General features: G+C 42.4%; 1 protein-coding gene across 2 annotated transcripts in view; it reads right to left on the bottom strand.

Moving 5' to 3' along the window:
• PARVB (parvin beta) overlaps positions 1 to 25,818 on the bottom strand; it is an 83,973-nt gene that overhangs the window by 39,931 nt on the left and 18,224 nt on the right. Inside the window, exon 1 of one of the 2 annotated variants that reach the window (XM_074271928.1) lies at positions 5,748 to 5,907. The exons of the other annotated variant lie outside the window; for it this stretch is intronic. Within the exon in view, the coding sequence (XP_074128029.1) occupies positions 5,748 to 5,892 (145 nt within the window). The 5' untranslated portion in view covers positions 5,893 to 5,907. Of the gene's footprint in view, positions 1 to 5,747; positions 5,908 to 25,818 lie in introns of those variants that run through there. 2 annotated transcript variants of the gene reach the window in all.

Here is a 25,818-nt window from a genome sequence, read left to right as displayed (position 1 = left end):
AGGAGATGTGTGTGAATAGAGAGGTGTAAGGGACACAGAGATCGGATTACCAACATGGTCTCTGGCACCTTGAGGAGACACCCCGGGGCAGAGTGTGGGAGAGACACAAGCAAGAACCATCCAGGATGCACAGGCTAGGGGCTGAGATCCTCCCTGCAAGGGAACTCTGGGATTGCTGAGATCACAGCCCGGGGAGCAGGGAGTAGAACACAATTTACATCTGTTGGCTATATCTTCTTGATAACTCAGGGACACTTGTGAATGTGGCTGAGCCATCATCATCAGGTCAAAGGATCCAGGGCCCCCAAAGCGCCAAGAGGTGTCACTGGGTCCACGGCCCAGGGATGTGCCCTCACAGGGGCCCCCGATTGCCATCGCCCTCCTCCCAGGCTCAGACATAAGTCCGGTGATTTACAGACACACACACAGAGGCCATTAATCCATCAGCAAAAGCTCCCCGAGGCTCCTCGCCCCCGAGAGGAGCTTTCGTTGAAGCTGTCCCTCCTGACCCAACAGCTCTACCCTGGCCCTTTGGACGAGCGATCTCTGCCCTCCTTCCGAGTACCATTAATCACCACATTATGCCTGCCTCGATCATAACAAATTGGCAATTATTTTTAACCCACTCAGAAGCGGCACACCTCACCTGTCACTAATTACCCTCTCGGCAAAAGCACCGAAAGCAGAAATCAGAAGGGAGACGAGGCCGAGCCCCAGGGGCTGCTGGGTCATTGGAATCTCAGTAAACCACCAAACCAAGATGGCGGCAGGAGCCCAGGAGCAAGTGATTCAAGCCTCTCCCTTAGCAAATGAGAAAAAAACAGAGCCTCGGTGATTTGTGACCTGGTGTTCAGACTAAGAACATTAACTCTAGAATTGGAAGAGACTTTAATAGTATCCAGTTCAACAGCCTGATTTGTTTTTTGGTAGTTACTGAATCATTTCAGTTGTGCCCAACTCTCGATAATCCTATTCTTGGCAGAGATTTATACAGAAGAGGAAACTGAGGTAGGCAGGGTGAAATGACTTGCTCAGGACCACTACGCTGAGGCTGGACTAGAACTTAGCTCTATCTGACTCCAGGCTCAGCGTTCTATCCATTGTACCCACCTAGCTTTTTCTTTACAGAAACTAGGAACCAAAGAAATTAAGCCATGTGGCTGAGGTCACAGAGATAAATAATTAGCCTCCTCTGTCTCAGAAAACCATGGATTATGAGGTGAAAGGGCCCTCCAAGGTAGCACAGGACTATTGCTTCCTTCTGCAAGCATTAACACCAAAGCCCTTCGAGAGAAATGCCAGACGCCTAATCAACAGTTATTAAGCACCAACTGTATACTAGCTTCTGGGATACAAAAATCAAAACAACAGCCAAAAGATTCTCTCATTCTACAAAGAAAGAAATTAAGATCCAGAAAAGGGAAGCTGCTTACAAGGAAATCAGATTCTCCTCTTGAAGGGCATTAGAGGTCAACCAATTCTACTTCCTCATTTTATATCCCAGAGAAGGGAATGGCTTGCCTAACATCACACAGCCAATCAGTAGTTCCCAGAGTCAATCAACGAATGTTTGGGAAGCTGGGGTTCTTAACCTGGAGCCCCAGGAACATGATTTCTTTTGAGATGTTCTGCTAACTCTGTTTCGATATAATTGCCTTCCTTTGCTTTCTGCCTTTAGCTGAGAAGGTGCCCACAGACTTCTCCATCCACAAAAGTTTAAGAACCTCCGTAGTAAGTACCTACTATGTGCCACGCACTGTCCCAGACACTGCTCTACAAGAACCACGAATGAGCCCAAAGTTTTGGACCTGGAAAGGGGCTCAGAGGTAACGTCCAAGTCCAGCCGCTGGGGAAGCGGAAGCCCAGACAGATGAAGGACACGCGGTTGTTTAATAACGAGACTCAGAGAAAAGGACGAGCAGACGCTGCCAACAACTAAAAGCAGAGGCGCTCCGCTCCCTCTCGGGAGACGGCGGCGCATCCCGCATCACCGGGCTGTGGGGACGCCGCGAAGGGGACCCTTGCAGCCGTGCAGTAACAAGATCAGCCGCTCACTTCAAACGGGAGACGCATTTTAATGAAGCCACAGAACATTAGGGACCGGCCTAATACAGACTAAACAGGAAAAAACCGGGCCGAAAGCCGAGGGGCTGCATTTTTGCTCTAGGGACGGAGGATCAATTGGATGGTGTCTAATGGCATCCACAGGAGCGCCGTGCTTCTCTGGCAGAGGAAAAAAATCCAAAGATGAAACATTAAATGTTAAAAAAAACTGAATTGACTGGAGGGGAACCTACTGCAGCTGAAACACATGAGTCGAGTGAGATCATTTCGAGACCCAGGGCTGAACAAGGCCAGGACCACAGTGCCCCCTGGAGGCTGTTCTCTGCCAAGGGAAGTCCCAGGGATTTATTGCAGGAGTGACCAGCAGCCAGTTTATGTGGACATCCCACCTTGGGCCAGGGAGACCTCCTGGCCAGATCTTTCTTTATTTTGTTTGTTCCAGAACTCGTTTATTTGTTTGCTGCCTGTTCTAGAGCCGCTGCTCTAATCTACAGTCATTCCAAAGCCCAAAATGCTATTTCTGCCCTTTTTTGGGGCGAAGATTTGGCTATCAGAAATAATCACAATTCACACAGTCCCAGTCCTGCCTCCTTGTGTGACTTTGGACAAGTCACTCACTCAAATCTTTATAAGGCTCAGGTTCCTCCACTCCAAAATGAGAGGATGGGTGTAGATGGCCAACGAGGTACCTTCCAGCTCTGAAACCATGAACATAAGCTCCTAACATGTCCTAAACATAGGGAGAGAGCTAAGATAAAGCCTCAGTTTCTTCATCTGTAAAATACAAAGGGAAAAAACTCTAAAAATCTGTGGTATTCAACGGACTTTAAGGTTCCATCCCAGTCTCAACCCTAGGATCCTAAGTTACTTTTTTCTAAGACTATTTATTCCTCTGTAAAATGGACTTGTAGGTCAAGTCTACAATCCCAGGATCCTGTCACTTCTTTATGAGGCTCAGTTTCCTTCTCAGTAAAATGGACTCAGTGGCTTCTGAAATTCCTTGGAAGTCTAACCAGGTGATCATCAGAAGGATGAGGGGCCCATTGAACAAAGCCAGGCCCTCAATCTGGAGTGACTTGCTGTAGCCCTCCCAGGGGTCTGGCCCTTTGGCCTCCCACCTCCTTGTTACCCTGGTGCTTTCCAGCTGACATCCCGAGGGATCGCTTGCCCTTGGCAGCCGGGGCAGCTCCCATCACCCTTTCTTGCTCTGCTCTTCTCCAATCTGCCTCCCCCTCCTAAAGTAGATTTGGAGACAGAAAGGAGGGGAAGGGGCCCCTCCATGGCTGGGCCTCTAAGCTGGGCACGGCCTGGGCCCAGGAAGCACAGGAGGGCAGCTGGACCGCACACCTGGAAAAAGCGGCTTAGTAGGAATTATCCTGGCCAGGGCTTGACTCTCAAGTGACTGTTTGCTTTTTCATACTTAATTCTCTACTTTGCTGCAGAGGTGGGGAGGGGGTAATATTCTTTTTGGTACAATGGCTCCATCTCCTATCAGTCCATTCCCAATGACTCAGACAGAAAAACTGGGTTCAAATGGTGCCTCTGACACTCTCTGTATGATTTTGAGCAACTCCCTGAGTCTCATTTTGTCTTTCTAAAAAGTGCCCCTTCCAGTCCAGGCCTAGGAGCCACCTAGACTGTTTGGGCCTCAGTTTCCTCCTCTATAATATAAGGAGATGGCCTTCGAGATCCCTTCTGGATCTACATTTATGAGCCTAGATTCTTTTTTTAATTTTTTTTTGGCCTTATATGCCACTAACAGGTTTGGGGTTTTTTTTGTTTGTTTTTTGTTTTGTTTTTTTCCCCTCCCCAAACCTTCTTTAAGACTAGGAGCTAATTTTGCCTTTCTTTGTACCTCCCAGTATTTAGTACAAGTGCTGGTACATAGTTGGTACCTAATAAATGCTTTTTAACCAGGTGATCATTAGTAGAAATTATGATTCCTGTGATTCTGTTTCATCCTCCTTTTAAAGTGCTCTCCATGAATTGAGGGACTCCATTGTTCCCTAGCACCCAGAACAGAGTTCTGCATACAGAAGGTGTTTAATGTATGCTTGTTGTGGTTCTACTTCCTCTTTCTAGCTCTTGGTCTTTGAGCTCCCTGAGTACAGGGCTTTTGTCTTATTTGATTAAACTCTTCTACTACACTTAACTGTGTGATTCTAGGCAGGTCATTTAATCCCAATTGCCTCACCCCCCAAAATAAATAAATTCTACCTCCCCCAGCTACCTGCAGCAGGCAATGAATAAATCTCCTGAATAACCAATTTTGGGGGCAGCTAGGTGGCTGTTGTGAATAGAGCATCAGCCCTGAAGTCAGGAGGACCTGAGTTCAAATCTGTCCCCAGGCACTTAATTTTTCCTGGCTGTGTGATTCTGGGCAAGTCACTTAACCCCAATTGCCTCAGGGGAAAAAAAACCCTAAGACTCTGAGTACCTCGTTTTTCTCCCCAAATAAAACTAGGCCCAGTAAGACTCCAATATCTCACTGAGTTTTGGCAGGATTTTTTCATCCGGGCCCCTGGGATTATTTCCCAGCTCCCCAGGACTGGCAGTTATTGTCTTGGCTCTCGGGGAGGGAACTTTTCAGTAGAAATAAGTGATTTCCTTTTGGACAGGGTACTCAGAGGACAGGAAGGGCTTAAGTAGTCCTGGAAAGAACAGCTTCAGGCCTGTCTCAATCACACTCTGGCTATGGTTCATTTTTCTATTCCTGTTGGGATCTTGGGGGAGTTTCCTGGCCCCCACTTCTTCCCATTAGGAATTCCCCAAGACTAAAGCTATAGTCTGTTCATCTGTCCATTGGTCAATTAAGCAGGCCTAGGAAATACCATAGGACCACCAATGGATAGAGCTAAGAGAGAAAAGCCCCCGATCAGCTAGCCCAAGCCCCTCGTTTTTCAGAGGGAGAAACTGCAGCACAAAAGGGTTAAGGGAGACCCAAGATCAACCAAATTCTAAGAGCTAGAAATGAGATTTGAACCCAGGACCTCAGACTCAGAACAAGGACTCTCTTAGGAGAGAGGAATTGGGAGAAAAATACACAAAGCCAAAGCAGGAACAATCTCCTCTCAGTTCCCCAGTCTTTAACACAGTGCTCTGTATACAGAAAGAGCTTAATGAGTGCTTTCCTCATCCATTCACTCCCTCAAGTGACTGGACTGGTCTCACAATTCATTATTACCCAAAGGGGGGGGGGGATGTCTGCTCTCTGGGCTTTAGCTAAACAAAGTAACAGTGGCATCCAGAGGGGCTGGGATGGGATCTTTGCCATCCTCACCTTCATGGTTCCAGTGGGGACTGGAGAGCCCCTATCCTGAGGTAGCACAGGAGGGCCCACGTTAGATTACAGCTCTGTTTCCTGAGTAACTTTGGGCAAGTCACTCCATTTTCCTTGCCTCAGTTTCCCCATCTGGAAAATGAGGGAGCTAGCCTCAGAGGGCTTTTCTTACTTCCAGATTGGGGATCCAAGGTCACAGTGGGGCTCTGTGCCTCAGTTTCCCCACCCAATAAATGATGGAGGGAATGACAAAGCTGACCTTGCCCCAAGCCCCCCACCAGAAGCCAGCCTGTGCCTGCCGACTCACTCATTATTTTGGAGTGGCAGAACACATGCCCAGGAAGGACCCTGCAAGGACTGCAGATGCTGAAAGACAAATGAAAGGACAAAGGAAAGAACTCACTGGTGATGAGGGAGGCTCTCAGACCCAGGAACCCCGAGCGACCAAGTGCTTGGCAGAGAACAGCAGACTGTGTGGCAGAGGCAGCCCTCGGGCCGTGCCCTGATGCCCAGAGGGGCGGGAGGAGCAGAGCCTCCGCCTCCACCATGACTGGCAGTTTTTGAGACCCCTTCTTTGGAATCCTTGAGGAAGGAAGGCCACAAAAAGGCTGGCCCCCTCAAAGGGAGAACAGGCTGTTGTTTCATGATACAAAATGGTACCCTTATCTTGGCTACCAGCAACTACCCACAGGCCACACACATCCTCCTTTCCCTGCTCACCCCTAAAAGAAGGAAGCCCATAACACAGAAGGAAATGAGGAAGGAAGGGTGGATCCACTCTGGCCCCCGGGCAAAGGCTACCAGGACTCGGGGGGCCAGGAGGAAACCCCTGCCCTCTCCCTGGCATTCTCTAAAGCCAGGCTCCAGGTAGAGGAGAGCAAGAGCTCATGGGACGCTGAATAAATGGGGCACCCTGTGCCTGATGTGAAAGGAGCCTAATAATAATAATCCCCCTCCTACATCTGCTGTGTACAGTACTTCCTCATCTCAGAAGTGCCAAAATCCATCCCCACTAAACGCTCGTCACTCTGTTTCCATGACTTCAGAAATCAAACATTCAAAAAGAGAAAAGCTAAAAGAAAAAGAGAGATTACGGTTTAAAGATAGATACTGCACGGCTTCCCAGAAAGGCCGGCCTCCCAGAAAGGGGGTCTGTGGGCCCAGAACAGCCCTTCATAGACCCGTTTTATGGACAAGATGAATGAACAAAGGGAAGAATAAAGGGAAAGGAGAAGGAACACAGGATGCAAGGTAGAATGGGATCGAGAGAGGTAAGAGAGGGAGAGATGGCCAGAAGTCACACACAAGATCTCTTCTGGAGGAATGGGAGCATTGGGAGGTCTACAGGAAGTCACTCATTCACCAATCAGGACCGCTCAAGGCCAGGGCTGGGGGAGGCTTCCTGCAGAAGTGGGGATTTGAGTTGGGGCTTAATGGAAGTCAGGGAGGTGAACAAGAAAACCCGAGGGAGGGCAGAGAAAATGTCCCGTGCCCAGAGATGCAGGGTCTTGTTTGTGGAAAGCCGAGAGACTGGGGTCACATGGTCACAGTACCTGGTGAGAACTAAGGTGTAAAAAGACCAGAAAGGTAGGAGGGCTGTGATTGGCAAACAAGCACTTTGTAATTGATCTGGGAGGCAATAGGGAGCCAATGGGGATGATTAAGAAGGAAGGTACCATGGTCAAGCCTGGGCTTTAGGAAAATCACTTCAGTGGCTGGGGCAGACTCGGGTGGGAAGACCCTCTTGTGTCCAGGCATGAGGGGACCAGCACCTGTACTGGGATCAGAGGTGTGTGTAAGAGAAATGGGCACCTAGAGGGGGCATTCTGTGAAGGCAGAAGCAACAGGACTGGGGGAACAGCTTTGATAAGGAGGGACACATTGCTTTTTCCCATCCAAATCATGGAACTTTGAAATCTCCCTTGGAACCCTTCTGTAGACCCCAGGTTAGAAGCCCCCAGCTCTAAATATGAGATCCCACCAGGAAACCTGCCAACGTCAGTTTTGAGCACTTCTCCATGGCCGCCGTATCAGGCCATTCTGGACATCCCAGCTTCTGGTTTCTGTATCTTGTTTCCCTGCTAGATGGGACCTCCCCGAGCCGAGGCAGAAGATATTACGCATAGTAGGTGATTCTTCAATTACTAAACTGAAGGAGGTTTGGGCTCTGGGAAAAGCCTGGGTTTCCACCCTTATTGCTGACACTTACTAAGTGTGTGACTCAGTTTCCTCCAATGTTATTCAAAGGGCTCAAAGTCCACAACCTCTGAGGCATTTTCTAGCCATAGGCCTAGGATCCTCTGGGACCACAACTACCCTTTTTATTGCCATGTATGCTAAACTTGGCCAAGGTCAAGGTCAGCACCAAGGTCCCTGGCACGGGAAGCGGTAAGGGAGCACTTCCCTTCTAGAGAAGCACAAAAGGCCCTAGCTGTTCTTTCTAAACATTCAGACTGCGGCTTTTATATTTAACTTCAAAAAAAGATCAAATGGGTTTGGCTCTTCTGCAAGAGACTTTGGGATCTGTACACAGCTTGTCGAACCAGATGAAGAAAACAGAAAAAAAGGACATGCTCTGGGAGGGCATCAAATCCCCCCAAGGCCAACAAGAAGAAGATGGAGGATCCCCAAGCCTCAGGTCCAGGCAAGTCCCAGGGACCAGACTGAAAGTTAGCAGAAGCCGGCATCTCCCCCCACAGACCGGCCCATGCCTCTGCTTTCCTGGTTTTCACTTTCTCTTCATCTGGGAAATGAGCAGAAAATGCTTCCAAAGGGGTGGTGAGGAATCTGGGAAAAAACTGGTAGGATAACCAATTCATTAGACTGTTTACTGAGTGTGTGCTATGTCTGCTATGGCGCCACAAAGGGGCTAGAAAAACGAAGATCCGGAAGAGGATCCACAGAGAGAACAACGGCTGTTTCATGTCTCTCCCTGATCCGAGTCCATCCTCCACCCTTTCCAGACACAAGGTCTTCCCTGATTTCCTCAGTTATCAGCGGACCCTAACTCCAAAATATCTTGTATGTATTGTGTGTACACATCATCTCCACAACAAAATGTAAGCCCACTGAGAACAAGGTCTGTTTCACTTCTGTCTTTACATCCTTCAACAGTATCTGGCATATGTCACATGGGATGAGAAGGAGAGAGCCTACTATGTGCCAGGCACTGTGATAAGCACTTTTCACAAATATCATCTCATTTAAATCTCACATCAACCCTTTAAGGTAGGTGCTATTTTGATCACTAGTAGACAAAAGGAAATAGTCTTATAGCTAGTAAGTGTCTGAGGCTCCTGACTCCAGGCCAGAAGCTCCATCCACAGTATCACCTACCTGCCTCAAATCAAAATACATGGACATTTTAGCCATTTTACTTGCACGATTTAAAATTTCCAGAATGGTAGCATTAATACGCAGCTCTACCAACAATGCACCTGTACTTGTCTTTCCATAACCCCTCACACTGGTTGTGGACATCTTTGCCAATTTAAAATAAAATATTAGTGTGAGGTGAAACTTCAGGGTTGTTTGGATTTGCATTTCTCTTATTATTAGCATTTTTTTCATATTCGCAATTCTTCTTTGCTCATATCTTTTGACTGCTAATCAATTGGATAATGGTTCTTGGTTTATGAAATTTCTATTAGCCATTTATACATTTTGGATATCAACCCTAATCCAAGGAATATGATGCAAAGGTTTCCCCCCCCCCCCAATTAGTCCCTTCTCTTCTAGGAAACTAGGAACACAAAACACTGCCCCTGAAGTCAAGAAAGTCCAAGTTGAAATCTGGCCTGAAAAACAAAACAAACAAACAAAACCAAACAAACAAAAATAAGAAATCTAGCCTGATATATTCCCTACTGGGAGGGGAGGCGAGGCAAGTCATTTAACTCTTGCCTGGTTCGGTTTCCTTAACTGTAAAATTGGAGGTAATAAAAGCACTTCCCTCCAAGGGTTACTGTGAAGATCAGTGAGGCATGAAATTTGGCACATAGTACTTAATAAAACTTAATAAAATTAAAACTTAATAAAATTAAATTCATTTTATTAATTATAAGTTAACTAATGTTATTTTAAAATTAATAATGTAGTAAAAAAATAACAATGAACATTTTAAAACTCTTTCCTTCCTTCTAATCCTTTGGTTTGTGCAATAATTTTGGTTTTTGTTGTTGTTGTTGTTGTTGTTGTTTTTGCTGAGGCAATTGGAATTAAGTGACTTGCCCAGGGTCAGTGCAAAAGCTTTTCAATTGACATAACCAAAAATATCTGTTTTCTCTTTTGTAACTGCTTCTATCTTTATTTAGTTCAGAATTTATTCCCTACTCCGAGTTGTGAAAGACCTTTATGTGATCTGCTTTTTCTTTTTTTATGCTGTGATCTCTGAAATTCAGGTCATTTAATTTTGTGTCTCTGTGTGTGGAATACAGTATAAGAGATTGGTCTCAGACTAATTTATGCCAGAGACTGTTTTCCAGTTTTCCCCATAGTTCTTATCAAATATCAAGTTCTTTCCTAAGGAATTTACGTTTTCAGGTTTATAGAACAATAAGTTATACAGCTCAAATCCTTCTGAAGCTTTTTTGTCTAGTCTGTTTTATCGACCAAAAGAAAGGCTCCCTAGACACTAAAAGTTTATACTGTTAGCAGCGGGTTTTGTGGTTGCAGAGAATTAGAAACAAAACAGATACTCATGAATTGGGAATTGGGCTGAACAGATTGTGGTGTGTGATTGCAATGATGGATCTCTGTGTCTTTAAACAACAAATATTATGAATAAAGAGAAGCACAAGAAGATGTACATGAACTGATGCAAACAGAAGTAAACAGAGCCAAAAGAACCCTATGTTCAGTGACTGTAACAATGTAACTGGACAGAATAACCACAAGATGTTTCAACATCAGAAAAAGATGAGATTTTATCAGTGGAAATAATCCTTAAAGAAGGGGATAGACCATCTGCTTTGCTGCTACTACCTAAGAACTTTCAATTTGTAGCTAAAATCTCTCCTATGAGGGGCAGCTAGGTGGCGCAGTGGATAGAGCATCAGCCTTGAATTCAGGAGGACCCGAGTTCAAATCTGATCTCAGACACTTAACACTTCCTAGCTGTGTGACCCTGGGCAAGTCACTTAACCCCAGCCTCAGGAAAAAATAAAATAAAATAAAATCTCTCCTATGTGGTAACACCTCTGTTAGAATTGGGAGCTCTCCAGAAAGCAGGTACTGTCTGACTTTTCTATTCATGTCTTCAGTATCTAGCACAGAACTCTGTTTAATAAGTTTAATAAATGCATATTCATTGATGACACTGAAAATTGAAGACTGAAAAACTAATAACTAAACTTGCCCGGAGAAGAAATATGGGGGCAGTGGGATGATGCATATAATTTCAGTTGTATTCTAAGTATTGATCAGTTTTGCTGAATTTTTTTCTCTTTAAAAAACAAAAAAACAATTCTTTGTTATAGGGCTGTTTTTCTGGGAAGGAAGAGGTGAAGAAATACAAGGGAAAATCTAAGAAAAGTCTTAAATTTAAAAAAAAATTTAAGTCAATTTACATTTCACATACTCTTGTTTTAAAGAAAAAAAAAATTTTTTTAAAGCAAGGAAATCAAAGTCAAGTTCTTAGGGACATATCCTAAACAATCTGACTTTGGGTGAACTGCTTAGCTTCTCAACATTCTAAGTAACTTTCTAACATTCAGACATGGACCTAACTTTCACTGAAAAGGGATATTTTCTTATTTAGGATTTCTTTCTATTAATTACAAGCCCAGTTCCTAGCCCAATGTTCTGGGTAAAAATGGAGGAGACCGTGTTACAAAAATTTCCAGAAGCACAGACTCTAATCAATTGGAGAATGGTTCTTGGTTTATGAAATTTCTATTAACCATTTATACATCTTTAGAAGAGACTTCAGAAATAAGCATTATGTTGTTGTTCAGTCATGTCCTATCCCCCATGACCCCATTTGGGTTTTCCTGGCTGAGATACAACAGTGGTTGGCCATTTCCTTCACCAGCTCATTTTACAGATGAAGAAATTGAGGCAAACAGAGTCACACAGTTAGGAAATAAATGACTGGATTTGAATTCAGATCTTCCTGACTCCAGCTCAGAACTCTCTCAATGAGCTATCTAGCTGCTCTCTCCCCATGGCTCCTCTCAAGGGATGTAAATAATCATTCAAATACTTGAAACCATCTAGCATGGCTTCCAACTCCTCCCACCCTCCCATATGATCCCAATCCCTCATTCTCCAGTTGAGGAAACTGAGGACCAGGGATCAAGTGACTGGACTCTTCTTCCTCTGAATCTAGCTGCTTTCCTACTGTCCTCCAATGCCCTACACTCAATTCAACTATGCCTGCATGAAACAAAAAACTGATGGCTTTCATAATGAAAACATTAATCATCTGAAAAGGTCAAATCAGCAGAAAAATGACATGTCTCTGATATGTTATGTACTGTAGTAAGGACGCAAATAGAAATTGTGGTTAGCTTTCCAGCCAGTGGAGTCAATTTAAGAAAACTAACCAATACAATTTTAAGAAAATTCATTTTGAAACAGATTTATATAAAAAAGGTCAAATCAATTGAAGGAGTGACTTTAGTTATTTGGAAAATCTCCTTGGAAGGGACACCACGTTCTCTGCCAATATCTGATGAACAGACTTTCCTGCCCCAGAGTCCTCACCCAGCTTCAAGATTGAGTCTAATTCTTATTCAAGAAAAGCAATATTAATAATAATGTCTAAAATATTTTAAGAACATCAATATAATTTAAAGAAAGAAATAACTTCTATTTTTGAGAAATTTTTTAAGAACAATAAACCAATTTATTACTTTTCCCCTTCTTTCGTCTTTCCTCCTTCTCCTCCTCTAGGAATTTGTATGTTCTTCCATTTGGTCCATATACATTTAATATCCTTACCATTTTATTGATTATGGTGCCCTTCTCAAGATATACTTTCCTTCCTTATCTCTTTTAATCAGATCTATTTTTTTTTTACTTTTGCTTTATATTAGATTAGAGTTGCTACCCCTTAGAATTTCCAATCCCTCTATTTTTGTCCACCTGCATTTTTGATTTCCTTCACAGGCACAGCAAAATAATTGTTTGGATATGTATATATATATATATATATATATATATATATTGTATTTAATTTATACTTTAACATATTTAACATGTATTGGTCAACCTGCCATCTGGGGGAAGGGGTGGGGGGAAGGAGGAGAAAAGTTGGAACAAAAGGTTTGGCAATTGTCAATGCTGAAAAATTACCCATTCATATATCTTGTAAATAAAAAGCTATAATAATAATTAAAAAAAGAATTGCTACCCCTGCTTTTTTTTTTTTCAGTTGAAGTACAATAAATTCTGTTCCAGTCTTTTACCTTTACTCTGTGTCTCTCTTATGTCAGATGTGTTTCTAGTAAATAATATATTGTAGGATTCTTTCTTAATCCACTCTGCCATTCACTTATTTAATGAGAGAGTTCATCCCATTAACATTCACAGTTAGGGAGGCAGCTAGGTGACGCAGTAGATAGAACACCAACCATGAAGTCAGGAGGACTTGAGTTTAAATCTGGCCTCAGACACTTAACACTTCCTAGATGTGTGACCTTGGGCAGGTCACTTAACTCCAATTGCTTGGTGGGGGGGAAGGGGAAATCCATTCATAATAATAATTACCAGTTCTGTATTTCCTTCCATCCCTGTAGTGTTTGTTTGTTTTAATCCACCTTACCTCCAATCATCCCTCCCCCCTTTCTCTTAGGGTTTTTTTTTTTAACCCACCTCACACACTACCTTATCTTCTATCACCTCTCCTCCCTTCTCTTACTTTTTTTTCCCTAGTGTTTCTGCCTGCTCATCTATCCTGCCCCATTTTTTTCTTTAAACAATGAAACCTTACTCCCTCTATGAACTAAGGCCCTGGCTCCTGAAATAGGTCTAGAAGAAGCCATGTATCCATTCTCTTCATCTGCAGAGTGAGGAGGAGCCAAGGCAGAATTTGCAGTCAGATCCTCTAAAATTCCAAAGTCAGTGGTCTTTAACAAAGGTTCTCTCTAACAAACACAAAAATCAATCAATGGACAGCCTGGAGAATTCGTCCCTGGGTACCTCCCTATGAGGAAGTGCTCAAATTTTGTTAGACATCAGAGATAATTCATTGCCAAATCCCAACTGGCCCAAGCCTTGACGCCTAAATAATAACCACAAGCATTGTGCCTTGTCTCATTCCTCAGCTTGTAAATAAATAATAAATGTTTATTGACTGACTGACTGACTGTCTCCAAAACAGGAGAAATTAATCCCATGTGTTCATGTCTGAGGCTGCATTTTAGAGATTTTTGGCCTAGAGAGGTCTTAAGGGGGATACAATCACTGTCTTTAATGCCTGCAGGGTTGTTAGCTTGGGATCCTTTCTTCCTCATCAAATTAACCCATCAACAAGCATTTATTAGCATTGGCTGTGTGCCAGGCACTTTGCTAAGTGCTAGGGATGCAGAAAAAGGGAAAAACAGTCCCTATCTTACAGGAACCCGTGTTCCACTGGGAAAGAAAAATGGGAGTGATCGAATGAGAAAGAAAGAGAAAAACATCTTTCTTATATGAGATGACTCGGAAAAGGAGTATGGGAGGAAACTTTAGCAATTAAAGACCAAAAAAAAAAAAAAAAAAAAAAAATCAATAAAAAGTTTTTAGAAAGAAAAAGTAAAAAATGTAGAGAGAAGGAAAAAAAGAGAAAGAAACAAAAAACAAGACCAGTAGATTTTTTTTTTTTTTAATATGGAAGGAGAACTTGCTTGTAGGGAAAAAAAGCAAGAAAATTCCACGGAAGGAAGCCCACAGCTCATTTTGGAACTCTGCCTAAAGGGCTATGACACTGTACATATCCTAGGATACCAATACTAGATCTGTGCCCCAAGGAGATCAAAGAAAAAAGGAACAAATATGTACAACTCTTTTTTTGTGGTGATAAAGAATTGGAAATTAAATTGATGCTCATCAATTGGGAAATTTCTCAACAAGTTACAATATATGATTGTGATGGATTATGGTTAGAAATGATATCAGGATGCTCCTAGAGCTGACGTGAAGAAAAGTAATCAGAACCAGGAGAACTTTGTGCACAATAAAAGCAATATTGTTAAGATGATCAACTGTGAATGACTTAGCTCTTCTCAGTAATATAGTGATCCAAGACAATTCTGAAGGATTCATGATGAAAGATGCTATCCGTTCCCAGAGAGTGAACTGATGAACTTTGAATGAGGATTGAAGCAGCCTTTTTTTTTTTTTAACCTTCCTTATATTTCTTGCTTTTTATTTATTGGATTCAGTTTTACTTGAGGGGGTAGGGGAGCCAACATGGCTAATATGGAAATAGATTTTACATGACTGAACATGTGTCATGCAAATCATATACCTTGCTTTTTGATAGGTGAGAAAAGGACAAAAATTTAGAACTCATTTTTTTTTCTTTAAATGAACATTTAAAAAATAAATATAAAAGCCTTAAGTGTTCTGTACTGCAGGTACAAAGCCAAAAATAAAATAGTCACAAAATCACAGTATTCCTACATCTCAATCTGGAAGAAACCTTGGAGAAAGTCTATATTTTATAGTTGAAAAAAAGAAGACTTGGGGAGAAGTGATTTGCCCATCACATGTGACCAAAAGACCAAAGCTCTAGAATTAGGAGGGATTCTCAGAGGACATCAAGTTTATTTTACATATAAGAAAACTGGGGGGAGAGGTGGGGAACAGGGATAAAGGTGATTTGAGAATCACATTATGATTTAGAGCTGAACAGGATTCAGAGGCCATCCAGTCCAAACCTCTCATTTGGCAGATGGGACAACGGAGACCCAGGAAGAGAGTTGCTGAAGGTCTGATTCCAAATCCACATCCAGCCATCTTGTACCACTCACATCTTCAAAGACTGAAGGTGAGCCTATAGGAAAGGCCTCATATAAAACATGGCATCTGAGCTGAGCTGGGCAGGAAGCCAGGGATTATGAAAGGCAGAGGCGAATGGGGAGTGTGTCCAGGCAGAGATGGGAGACGGAACATCCCATGCAAAGAACAGCAACAAGTACCTATGTTTTATGCTGCACTAAGTTTCACAAAGGGCACATTTCCCTTTTAGGTCAGAGCCTGAAGCATAATTACCTGCACTTTGTAGATTAGCAAATTGAAACTCAAAGATTCAATGATGTGACCGAGGTATCAGAGCTGGAACTCAAATCCATGCTTCCAAGCCCAGGCCCCAGCCGATGGAGCCTCCGGGATGCTCAGACATACAGCACAGTGTAAGCCGATAAACGTGTTTTTAACCCCATTTAAGATATGAGAAGATAAAGATTCAGCAATATATGGTGTACACAACCAAGACTGTTGTGACCTCAAGTCCAAACACTCCGTTTGTTAGCGCCTTTCTACTCCCTGACAATTCCCTGTCTTTATTTGGGATGCTTCCTGTATTTATTTCCACATATACATGTTGTATCTCTCAATAGAATATAAGCCCCTTGAGGACAGGGACTTTTTGATTTTTGGTCTTTAAATTATTCCAAGAGCCTATTATAGTTTCTGGCATATAGTAAGTGCTTGATGATTTACTAGGTGATGGCCACATCCAATCGAATTCTTGGAACTTCAAATCAGTAGGAAAAGATAGCACCCACAAATAGGGCACTGACTCCCCAAAATGGGCGCCCTTTTGCATGCGACGGCCTGCTCTGCTGGCTGTCTCCCATCTGAAGGTCCTCCCCCCCCAAAAAAAAAAAAAGAAAGGAAAATGTGTCTCCTTATCACATGTCAATGATCCATCCTTACAGACATGGAAACATATTAGAGTATATGTTCCACTCGGCCCCCATTCTGCACAGCAAGCGTCCCAGCCAAGAGAATGACACGTCCTATTTAAAATCCAATGACAGCAAGCTCGGCATCTGTTTAATAACAGTTCTTCATGAGCCTGTCAAACATGCTAAGTGAGACAATTTTTTTTTTGTTTTAAAAAGAGGCTGAGATACAACCACCACCAACCACCCAGACAGGGATCATAATAGCGCTCATTTACATCCTACACCCACGTCCCGAGACACCGAACACCTATTCTCTCCACTTGCCCAATATAAACAGGAGATCAGGCAGACTAATTAAATTTCCTCAGGCTGCCGCAAATTAGTCACAATTTTTAAGGTAATATAAGTTACATTTTTGTTATGTACTATTAGCTAATATAGTATTATATATTATTATTAAAATATAAGTTGATATTTCTATTCTGGCTAAATAATAAATCAGAAGCCAGGAAAAGCAGAGGGATCTGTCACATTTACAATGTTTATGGGCCCATCACAGGCTTGGGGGCTTCATAACTTTTGAAAGGAAAAACACCAACATTCTCCCTCTTCTCCCAAAAAGTCCAAAAAACAAGTACGAAAAGTCAGTTCTGGTTCCATGTCAAGCTTAAAGCCAGACTGGAAACAACTTTCACGACTCCAGCACCAGCACTTTCTCCCAGGACACAAGGACAAAGTTCACTCTCTCACAAAGAGAGTGAAAGATTTATTATCCCCATTTTAGAGATGAAGAAATGGAGGCTCAGATTGGAACAGCATCATCCAGGTAATAAGTGTTGGAGGCAGAATGTGAATATGAACTTGGAGCTTTCCTAACCCCAAGACCAGAGGAGATCTATAACAGGGCAGTGGCTGTGAGTAGAGAAAACAGGATGAACGGAGGAGATGTGGAAGGAAAAACACTATGATAGTTCAGCAGCTGATAGGGTACATGGGGAGAAGCAGAGTGAACCGTCAAGGACGACTGAGGTTGTCAATCTGAATAACTGGAAAGATGGCAGTCCCCCCAACAGAAATAGGGAGATTAAGAAGAGGGCAATTCTTGGGAGAAAGGAATTGGTTTTGGACTCCATCAAGTAGCTGGAGCCATAGAACTGAAGCTCAGGAATGCTAGTGTAGATTTGGAGATCTGGACGCCATCACCATGGAGATGGTCCTGCAAGCCATGGGTGTTGATGGGGCCACAACATGGAATGGAGAGAGAGAGATAACAACCCAAGGAGACAAACGAAGAAGCAAATATCACTTCACACAGTCCAACAAACATCATTAAGCAGGTCAAAAGCACTGCACTAGTACACGGGAGGCCTGAAGATGAAAAGAGCAATCCCTGACTTCACAGAACTTACTTTGTAACTGAAGAAGACAAGAAATACCCGTGATAATTTTTAAATAAGGGAGAGTAAGAGTATCACAAAAGAAGAGATTCAGGTTAAATGCTAGGAACAATATGAATGGGCAAACTCACTATCACATATCCACGGAATGGTCCTTGAGTTCTAAACTACAGATGCTTTTTGACTTAGAGATGCTGAAGAGTAAAAAGGGTTCTAGATTCTAAGGTAATAAGGTCCTTCTCACCAGCTAAATCTAAACTCAGGCTGGATGACTCTTGAGTGTCTACCGGATGAGATCCAGATGGCCATGGAAATAACTTTCAATTCAACAGTTTTATGGGTGACCCTTGTCTCTTAACTCCAAAAAATTAATAGCACTCTAGAAAAATTCCCTAGCCTTTCTAAGCAGATGTAAAAATTCCAGAAAATCAGGCTCTACTTAACAAAAGAAGCAACAATCTCTCTTCCCTGTAAGACATTTTTCAAGCACTATTTACAATCTAAAATCACTTTGTTCATTGGGAATATAAATATGTGTTATGTATAACCTGAAGGGCTCATAAAATTATTGTGTTTGCTAAGTCAAGAATAATTCAAACAACTGCGAATTTGCTCAATGAATTTACTTATGAATGTTTTTAATTTCCTTACAATAACTTAGGAATCAAGTCTTTCTTTCTTTTTGCCTATTTATGATAAATGGATGGAAATTTGAAAAAGGAGAATTCAACAGTGACTGAAAAACAAAAGAGAATTAACAGAACCCCCCCTCCCCATCACTTTCCACGGTACCCTCTAGGATATGGGTTCATGGACTGGGCCTCTTAGCAATGCATGAAGAAATTTCAATGGAACACTATGAATTTAAATTAAAGGGTGGAAAAATTACATCTTTTTTTCAATATAATTGGTTTTCTTTGCTATTCCACACACTATATTTTATGCATTTCAAAACCTAGTTCTGAGAAGTTAATAACATAAAAATGACAATTCTACCTAAATTGGTCTAGTTGTTCAGTGCCCTATCAATCAAGCTGCTAAAAAAAAAAAAGAAAGAAAGAAAGAAAGAAAGAAAGAAAGAAAGAAAGAAAGAAAGAAAGAAAGAAAGAAAGAAAGAAAGAAAGAAAGAAAGAAAGAAAGAAAGAAAGAAAGAAAGAAAGAAAGAAAGAAAGAAAAAGAAAATTTATAGAGCTAGAAAAAAATAATAACAAGAATTATCTGGAAGAACAAAAGGAGCCAGATAAGATTCCAGCTTAAGATCTATGCTTCTAGTCAACCAGCCATCATTTCCTAAGTCAACAAACATTTTTTTACACACTTACTGTGTGGGGAACACTCTGTTTGGTCCCAGGGATACAAATACAGAGAATGAAATCACCCCTTCTCTCAAGAAGCTCACATTCTTTTTAAACCATAAAATTTTAGAAACTCAGGAGATAAAGTAGACTTTAGTATCTAATCACTAGGTTCTGGGATCTGGCACCCAGGTTCTAGGCAGCTCCTGAAAAGAACTGAGTTCTGGGTCACATGCCCCCTGAGTAAACACAGGCAGGCATTTCTGATGAAAAATTAGAATCTTTGCCACAGAAACAGTCTCTGTGAGAAACCTAAAAACTGAATACATTTGAATCACTTAAAAAGGCTAACTAATGTGTCAGTACCCTAATTGTAGAGAACAGGCAAGTGCTCCTAGACTGTCTTCAGGGGTTAAAAGTAGCAGCAAAACAAACAAATTCAGGCCTGGGTGTGGTGTGGTTTGGCTTGGTTTGATTTGAAGATAATAAAGAAAAGGGATGGACAAAAGAATATTCTAGGAAAGTAATGAGGAAGAAGAGGGAGGAACTTAACTATTTCTCATAACTGAGGTCAAAAGTACATGGTGGTAGAAACCCGTTCTAGAGGAAGAAGGAACAGGCGCCCACGAACCTCACTCTTATTTAAAAAGGGCGAAGGAAGGGTGGGCATAAGCGCACAAAGAGTTATTGTAGAAATAAAATTAAGTCAACAGGGAAACAGGTGAGGAAAGGGGGAAAGGAATTTTAGGATTAGGGATTAGGGAGAGATGATCAAAAGCAAACTTCAACTAACTTCAAAGAGATGGAGAGGGAAAGAAAGAAAAAAAGAGAGGGGGAAAGGAAGGAAGGGAGGGAGGAAGAAAAGGAGGAAGAGAGAAAGAAAAGGAGGAAGGGAGGGAGGGAGAGAAGAAGGAAGGAAGGAAGGAAAGAAGGAAATCTGTTCTCAATGAAGATAGAAGCAGAGGAGTAATATTAGACCATACCAGTTTAAAATTTTCATGTGCTTCATCACATTCCATTTCTTTCCTTTTAAGTTTTTTTTCTTTATAAAGGAGGCAGGGAAAGGGGGATGGTATGCAAAGAGAGAGGATACTAACAATATATGATGCAGTAACAAATCTAATTATGAATGTGAAAGAATTTAACTAACCCATAAAATGGAGGAAAGTTGCAAAACAGAGCAGAAAAACACACAGAAAATAAAAATTCACAAAACTGAAATAAAGAGATATGCTTTAGCTAATTATTAAACACACACACACACACACACACACACACCCCAAGAATGATCATCAAGATCTCAGATTTAGATTTGGAAGGAGCTTAGAAACCACAGAACTCATTCCTCTTACTTTATATTAAAAAAACTAAAGCAGTGAAAGGTTCAATGTCTTTCCCTGAAACAGGGTTTGAACTCCAAGTTCAGTGCCATGGCTGCTACATGATACCTTTAATGATACTTAATAATCAGCTGGTGAATTTATGGTGGAGGCTTCCTTTCTTTCACGGACAATATTTAATTCAATTAAACAAATATTTATTAAATGCCTACTATAAGTTGCATATTATTCTTACCTAGACTCTTTTCGAATATCTTCAGTGACAGAAACTCACAATTGAGTTGAATTCAATAAGCATTGATTAAGCACCTCTTTTTGTATCCTCAGAGCTTAGCACGGTGTCTGGCACATTATAGGTCCTTAATAAATACTTACTGATTGACTGAGAAGCCCAAGGAAGGGAAGGGTCTTGTTAACACAGGGTCCACCAAGCATATCTGAATCTAAGTCTCTCTGACTTTTAAGTCCAACTCACTACCCACGAGGGGGCACAGCCTCTCTCATTCTGACTCTACCAACAATAGTATCTTGTACATATGACCCAGGCAACTGGACTCACTGCCTGGGCAGCTAAACAGGGACTTTGAGTTCATTTCTATTCCTAGTCAGTGCCCTTTTTTTTTTTTTTTTTGGCTGACTGGCAAATGGGACACATTCTCCCCACCATGCAAAAGGCCATATTTTGGTTTCTTAGCTACAAGGCCAACTACACAGCACACGCCTTCCCCCAAGATGGAAAATAAAATATCTTCTTGTTTTTCTCTTCCACAAAGCTTAGCTAGCTATTAACAAGGCTCTTAATGCACTCTGAGACACATCTGCTTGTCTCTTTTCTGTTCTAATAGACCAATTCCCTGAGATCCTATCCCTGCAGATTTCTGCCAGGCTTTGTTAAAAACCAGAGACACTAGAGGAAAGGTTCTGGAAGCACCACCTATATAAGGCTAAAGAACGCCAAGCACGCTCCCCCCTTAGTGATTAATCTCCCCCAGGGTCTGGTGCGTGCAGCCTCCTCCAAATGAGGTCCCACGGCAAGGTAGTCTTCTCTGCCTAGGAGCTAAAAAGAAGTAAATAGGTGTGTATAATATATTTTATATAATAATATATGATTAGTGTATTATATAATTACATGATAGATATTAATTACATATATACAAACACATATATACTTAGATATCTTTTTATTTCACATATATGTGCACAATACACATGCCAACACACGTGTGTCACTATATTTATATTTCATATTTGCATGCATAGACAACTATATATGTGTGTGTGTCATTTATTTTCATGTTTATGTTTGTATACATGATTGCTCTATACATATAAGCACACATACATGTCACTGTATCTATATGTCCTATTGTAGATATATTTCTACATATACAGACATATACCTACATATGTAACTATATCTATATTTCATATATGTCTAGATACACAACTAAAATATATACATGCCTGCACATGTGTGTAACCATGTGTATATTTCGTGTGTGTATTCACAATCATGTAGATATGGATACATATATTTACATTTAATATTTGTGTGTATAAAAAACAACTATTATATACACACATATATCTACCCACACATATATATTTATATTTCATATATGTGCATATACAAGACTACATACATACATAGACAATATGTCATTATAGTTATACATGTGTGTATGCATGATTATTAAGATGATGACACCCATTTTAAAAGAGAAATTAAGGCAGAGAAAAGTTTTAAGTGAGATTAGGCAGAATTCACACTGCAGATCTGCTTCCCAGAAATCCACAGCAAGTGAAGGGGCCAAGCTCAGGTTCCTGTACTATCCTAGACCCAACAAGCAACCCTGGAGGTCCGGAGCAGGGGAGTGGGCAATCAGACCTGCCCAAACGCAGCAGGTCCATATTTAAACCAAGCGCCATTTTTTAACCAGGCCATCTGATTGTGTCAATGGAGAAAAGAGCAGGTGGCAGATCTAATTCCCTTCTTTCACGAATAAGGAAATAGAAGTCACAAAGCCAGTTAGTGGCAGTGTCACGATTAGGACTCGGATCTCTGGACACCCAGTATGAGGTTCTTTTTACTACCTTACTGCTCTGTTTAAAAGTGGTTCATGATGGGCTCAAGCTGAGACATAAGTTTATCTAGTGATGGGGAATCACCCTACAGAGGGAGATACAGCTTTTTCATTATTGTTCTAATTCTGTATTACTTGTAAATAGGGCCATTTATAAATATTTATGCACAGTTGAGTTAATAAAGGCTTCAACTTCCATTATATCAAAAGAGAAAAAGTCCAGGCTAGCAAGAGAAGGGGATGTACTAGCAGAGAGATCAGTCTAGAGGCCATTATCATGGGAGATGGGGTCTTAAAGGTCAGCAATTGAACAGGCAAGATAAGAAGCAGTGGGAGTAAATGCAGGGGAGGGCGCAAGTCACTAGAGGCCATGGGCGGCAGGACAGCAAGCTGGTCCCGGGCAACAGATGACCCTGGTACAGGTAGACTTCTTTTACTCTAATTCTGTCCACGTACAAGAGAGGTGCGCAGGAAGCCTCAATTAACAGTGGGTCTCGTTCAAGTTGGGAACAATTTCAGCTACAAATCGCCTTCTGCAGCCCGTGGGAGCTGGACATGGAGAGCGCCTAATTACTCTGGCTCTGGAAAACCACTTACCGGCCGTTCTGCTTGACTGAACCCTCAAATGACCTCTTGGGCCAGAGGGGCCACCTCTTCATAGCAGCAAAGTGCCCACTGGAGTTTCATTTCCAGATCAGGCCTTACAATTTTCAGGGCCTCCAGAGTCCCTTGAAGCCTCCTCTAAAAAGCACTCTCAAAATTAGTCCACGCAGGGCACCACCAATGAGAAAATAAAACTAATAAATGGTGGACAGAGGAACCCAGGGAAGAAGATTGTTCTCGGAGCTTTTTATCCCTGGAGAAAGATGACCGACTTCTGAATGAGTTTCAGACTCTACACTATCGCACTGTTGTCCACATTTCCCACTTCCTTCGAGCCTCAGCTCACAGGCAAGCCCTAAACTCCAGGAAGGCTCCGCTGATGGATGCGTTATTGGAGCTCTTTCTTCCCTCCTTCCTTCAAACTGTCACATAAACGTCCACATATGTTCTAATAGAATGAAAGCTCCATGAGGGCAGCCCCAAGACTTTGCATACACAGTGAAAATGTTCAGTACACAGGAAGCATTTAATAAATACTCACCCATTACCTATTTATATATTTGAGTCTGATCAGCAGACAGAAATCTCCACCTCCCGGCGTAGCGCCTGACATTTATTATTTAGAACGGACAATCATTTCATTGGGGAACTAAATCCCCTGAACTCTAGTAGAGATTTGCCCTTACGCTGCCTGTACCACCACACCACGTCCAGGCCATTTCCATGCCATGATGTGCCTGTGCCCTCCATCCTGTTTCTATAGAACACCATCAGAAAGTAAGATCCCTGAGGGCCCGTCTTGCTTGCTTCCAACTGCACCTAGCACACACCGAGTACTTTCATCAATAAATCAATAAGTTCCTCTTAAAGGAATGCAGATATCACTTGCTCTACAACTCATAATAGCTGTCTGATGAATGAATGAAGGATTAAGCACTTATTAGGGGCCAAACTCTGGAGAAAGGCACAAAAAAACAAGACATTTCCTGCTCTGAGGGACACTCACACTCTAGGGAAAATCTTAGGGAAGACACGCTCGGTGAGCTTGGCCATAGAATGGAGTCCTAAGGGACTGGCAGCAGTCGAATGGCAGTGCCAGTGATCTGGGGGCAAGTGACACGATAAGATGGCTCCCATCTCACCACAGACTCAGAGCCGGCACATCCCAACTCATGGCGGCATCGGCCCACTGACTGGTCCAATGAGGTAATGAATTGCACAGAATCATAACACCACAAATCGAGCGGCTAGAAAGGTGACCTTAGAGTTGGCAGCTCCCCAGACAGACTGTAAAAGCCTCAAAGATAAGTTCCCTTGGGATGGTAACATTGCCATTAACAGAAGAGAAAGAAGGGGGCTGGAACAGGGTTAGGTATTAATGTGAATATAAATATTAGCTGCTTCTTTGAAACCATACATGGGGACAGATATTCAGACCACCCAGCCAAGAATACAGATAAAGGAGAGGGTCTAAGCCAGAACTTTGGAGAACACCCACATTTAAGAAGCAGGAGAATTACAAAGAGGCAGAAAGAACTGGAAATGGGGAGAGGTCAGAGGAGGAGGGAATCATCCATATGGGAAATGGCTCCTCAGTGCAACGTCAGGCTTAAAGGGAGAGGAAAAGGGGATGGGACGGGCTGCTTTTACTGTCTCAGGATTATTTTGTCTTTGTGGGCCAAGACCGAAAGCTGGGGATCTTGGGCTACTGGGTCATGCACAAACCTCCCTGGGAGGCTGGTAAAAATCTATGATGCTTTAGCAGAATCATATTCTCCTTTTAAAATCATAACTGAAACAAATGCTCGATTTTAATGAAGAGTTGGTTAAAAATAAGAATGGCATTTTCTCCTCATCTAAGTATGCAAATGCCCCCCATCTTTGTAACCTATTCACAGAGTCATTGGAGGTTTTGGGGGACCCAGATTAAGCTCCCTAAAATGAAGTTAAAATTTGGCAACAGACTCACTGGAGATGTGGGGACCCAGGTCAAGCACCTCGACATGAAGCTAGAATTTGGCAACATAAGCAACATTTTGCCTTCCTGAAGCCCCTCCTGATGGATAGGGCTGGAACGCAGGATGGCACCACTTATACAGAACTCCCAGGGAAGTGAATTCTTTCCACTAAAGCTGGCCAGCACCTTCTCTGTACTTAGAGGCTGAAAGAATGCTTAGTTCACAGAGAAGCATGACTTGCCCATACAGCCAGCCTGTGTCAGAAATACAGCATCCTAGGTCTTCCTGGCTTGAATGTTGGCTTTCTTGGCCCTGGGAGACTCAGTCTCTCCATGACCTTTTTCTAGGGGGATCTCAGATTCAGAGCTCAAAGGGACCTCAGAACCATCGAGTTATTTTACAGATGGGGAAACTAAGGCCCAGAAACACAGAGCCCAGAGTCATACAAATCTTTGGCTTGTTGATTCCTGAGCCAGGCCTCTTTCCACTCCACTGTCCCATCTCTCCAGCCATCCAAGGGATGGATACCCTTTTCCTCACGGCCCCTGTTAAAGCTGGCAATCAGAAAAGTTCCATTTGGAGAAAGCTAGGGACCAATGGATAACTAGTTAAGAATCCAGCAACACTCCAGGGCTAGCCACAGGGAAGTAACCTTATTTCTGTCTCAATTTCTGGAAGGAAAGAAGGAAGGAAGGAAGGAAGGAAGGAAGGAAGGAAGGAAGGAAGGAAGGAAGGAAGGAAGGAAGGAAGGAAGGAAGGAAGGAAGGAAGGAAGGAAGGAAGGAAGGAAGGAAGGAAGGAAGGAAGGAAGGAAGGAAGGAAGGAAGGAAGGAAGGAAGGAAGGAAGGAAGGAAGGAAGGAAGGAAGGAAGGAAGGAAGGAAGGAAGGAAGGAAGGAAGGAACGAACGATAAGAGAAAAGAAAAGGAGAAAGAAAAAGCAGCTGAAGAAGGGGACGAGGCTCT

The sequence above is a fragment of the Sminthopsis crassicaudata genome, chromosome 5, assembly GCF_048593235.1.
Source record: "Sminthopsis crassicaudata isolate SCR6 chromosome 5, ASM4859323v1, whole genome shotgun sequence".
Lineage (NCBI taxonomy): Eukaryota > Metazoa > Chordata > Mammalia > Dasyuromorphia > Dasyuridae > Sminthopsis > Sminthopsis crassicaudata.
The sequence above is the reverse complement of the archived record's forward strand: the minus strand, read 5'-3'. Positions and strand labels throughout refer to the sequence as shown.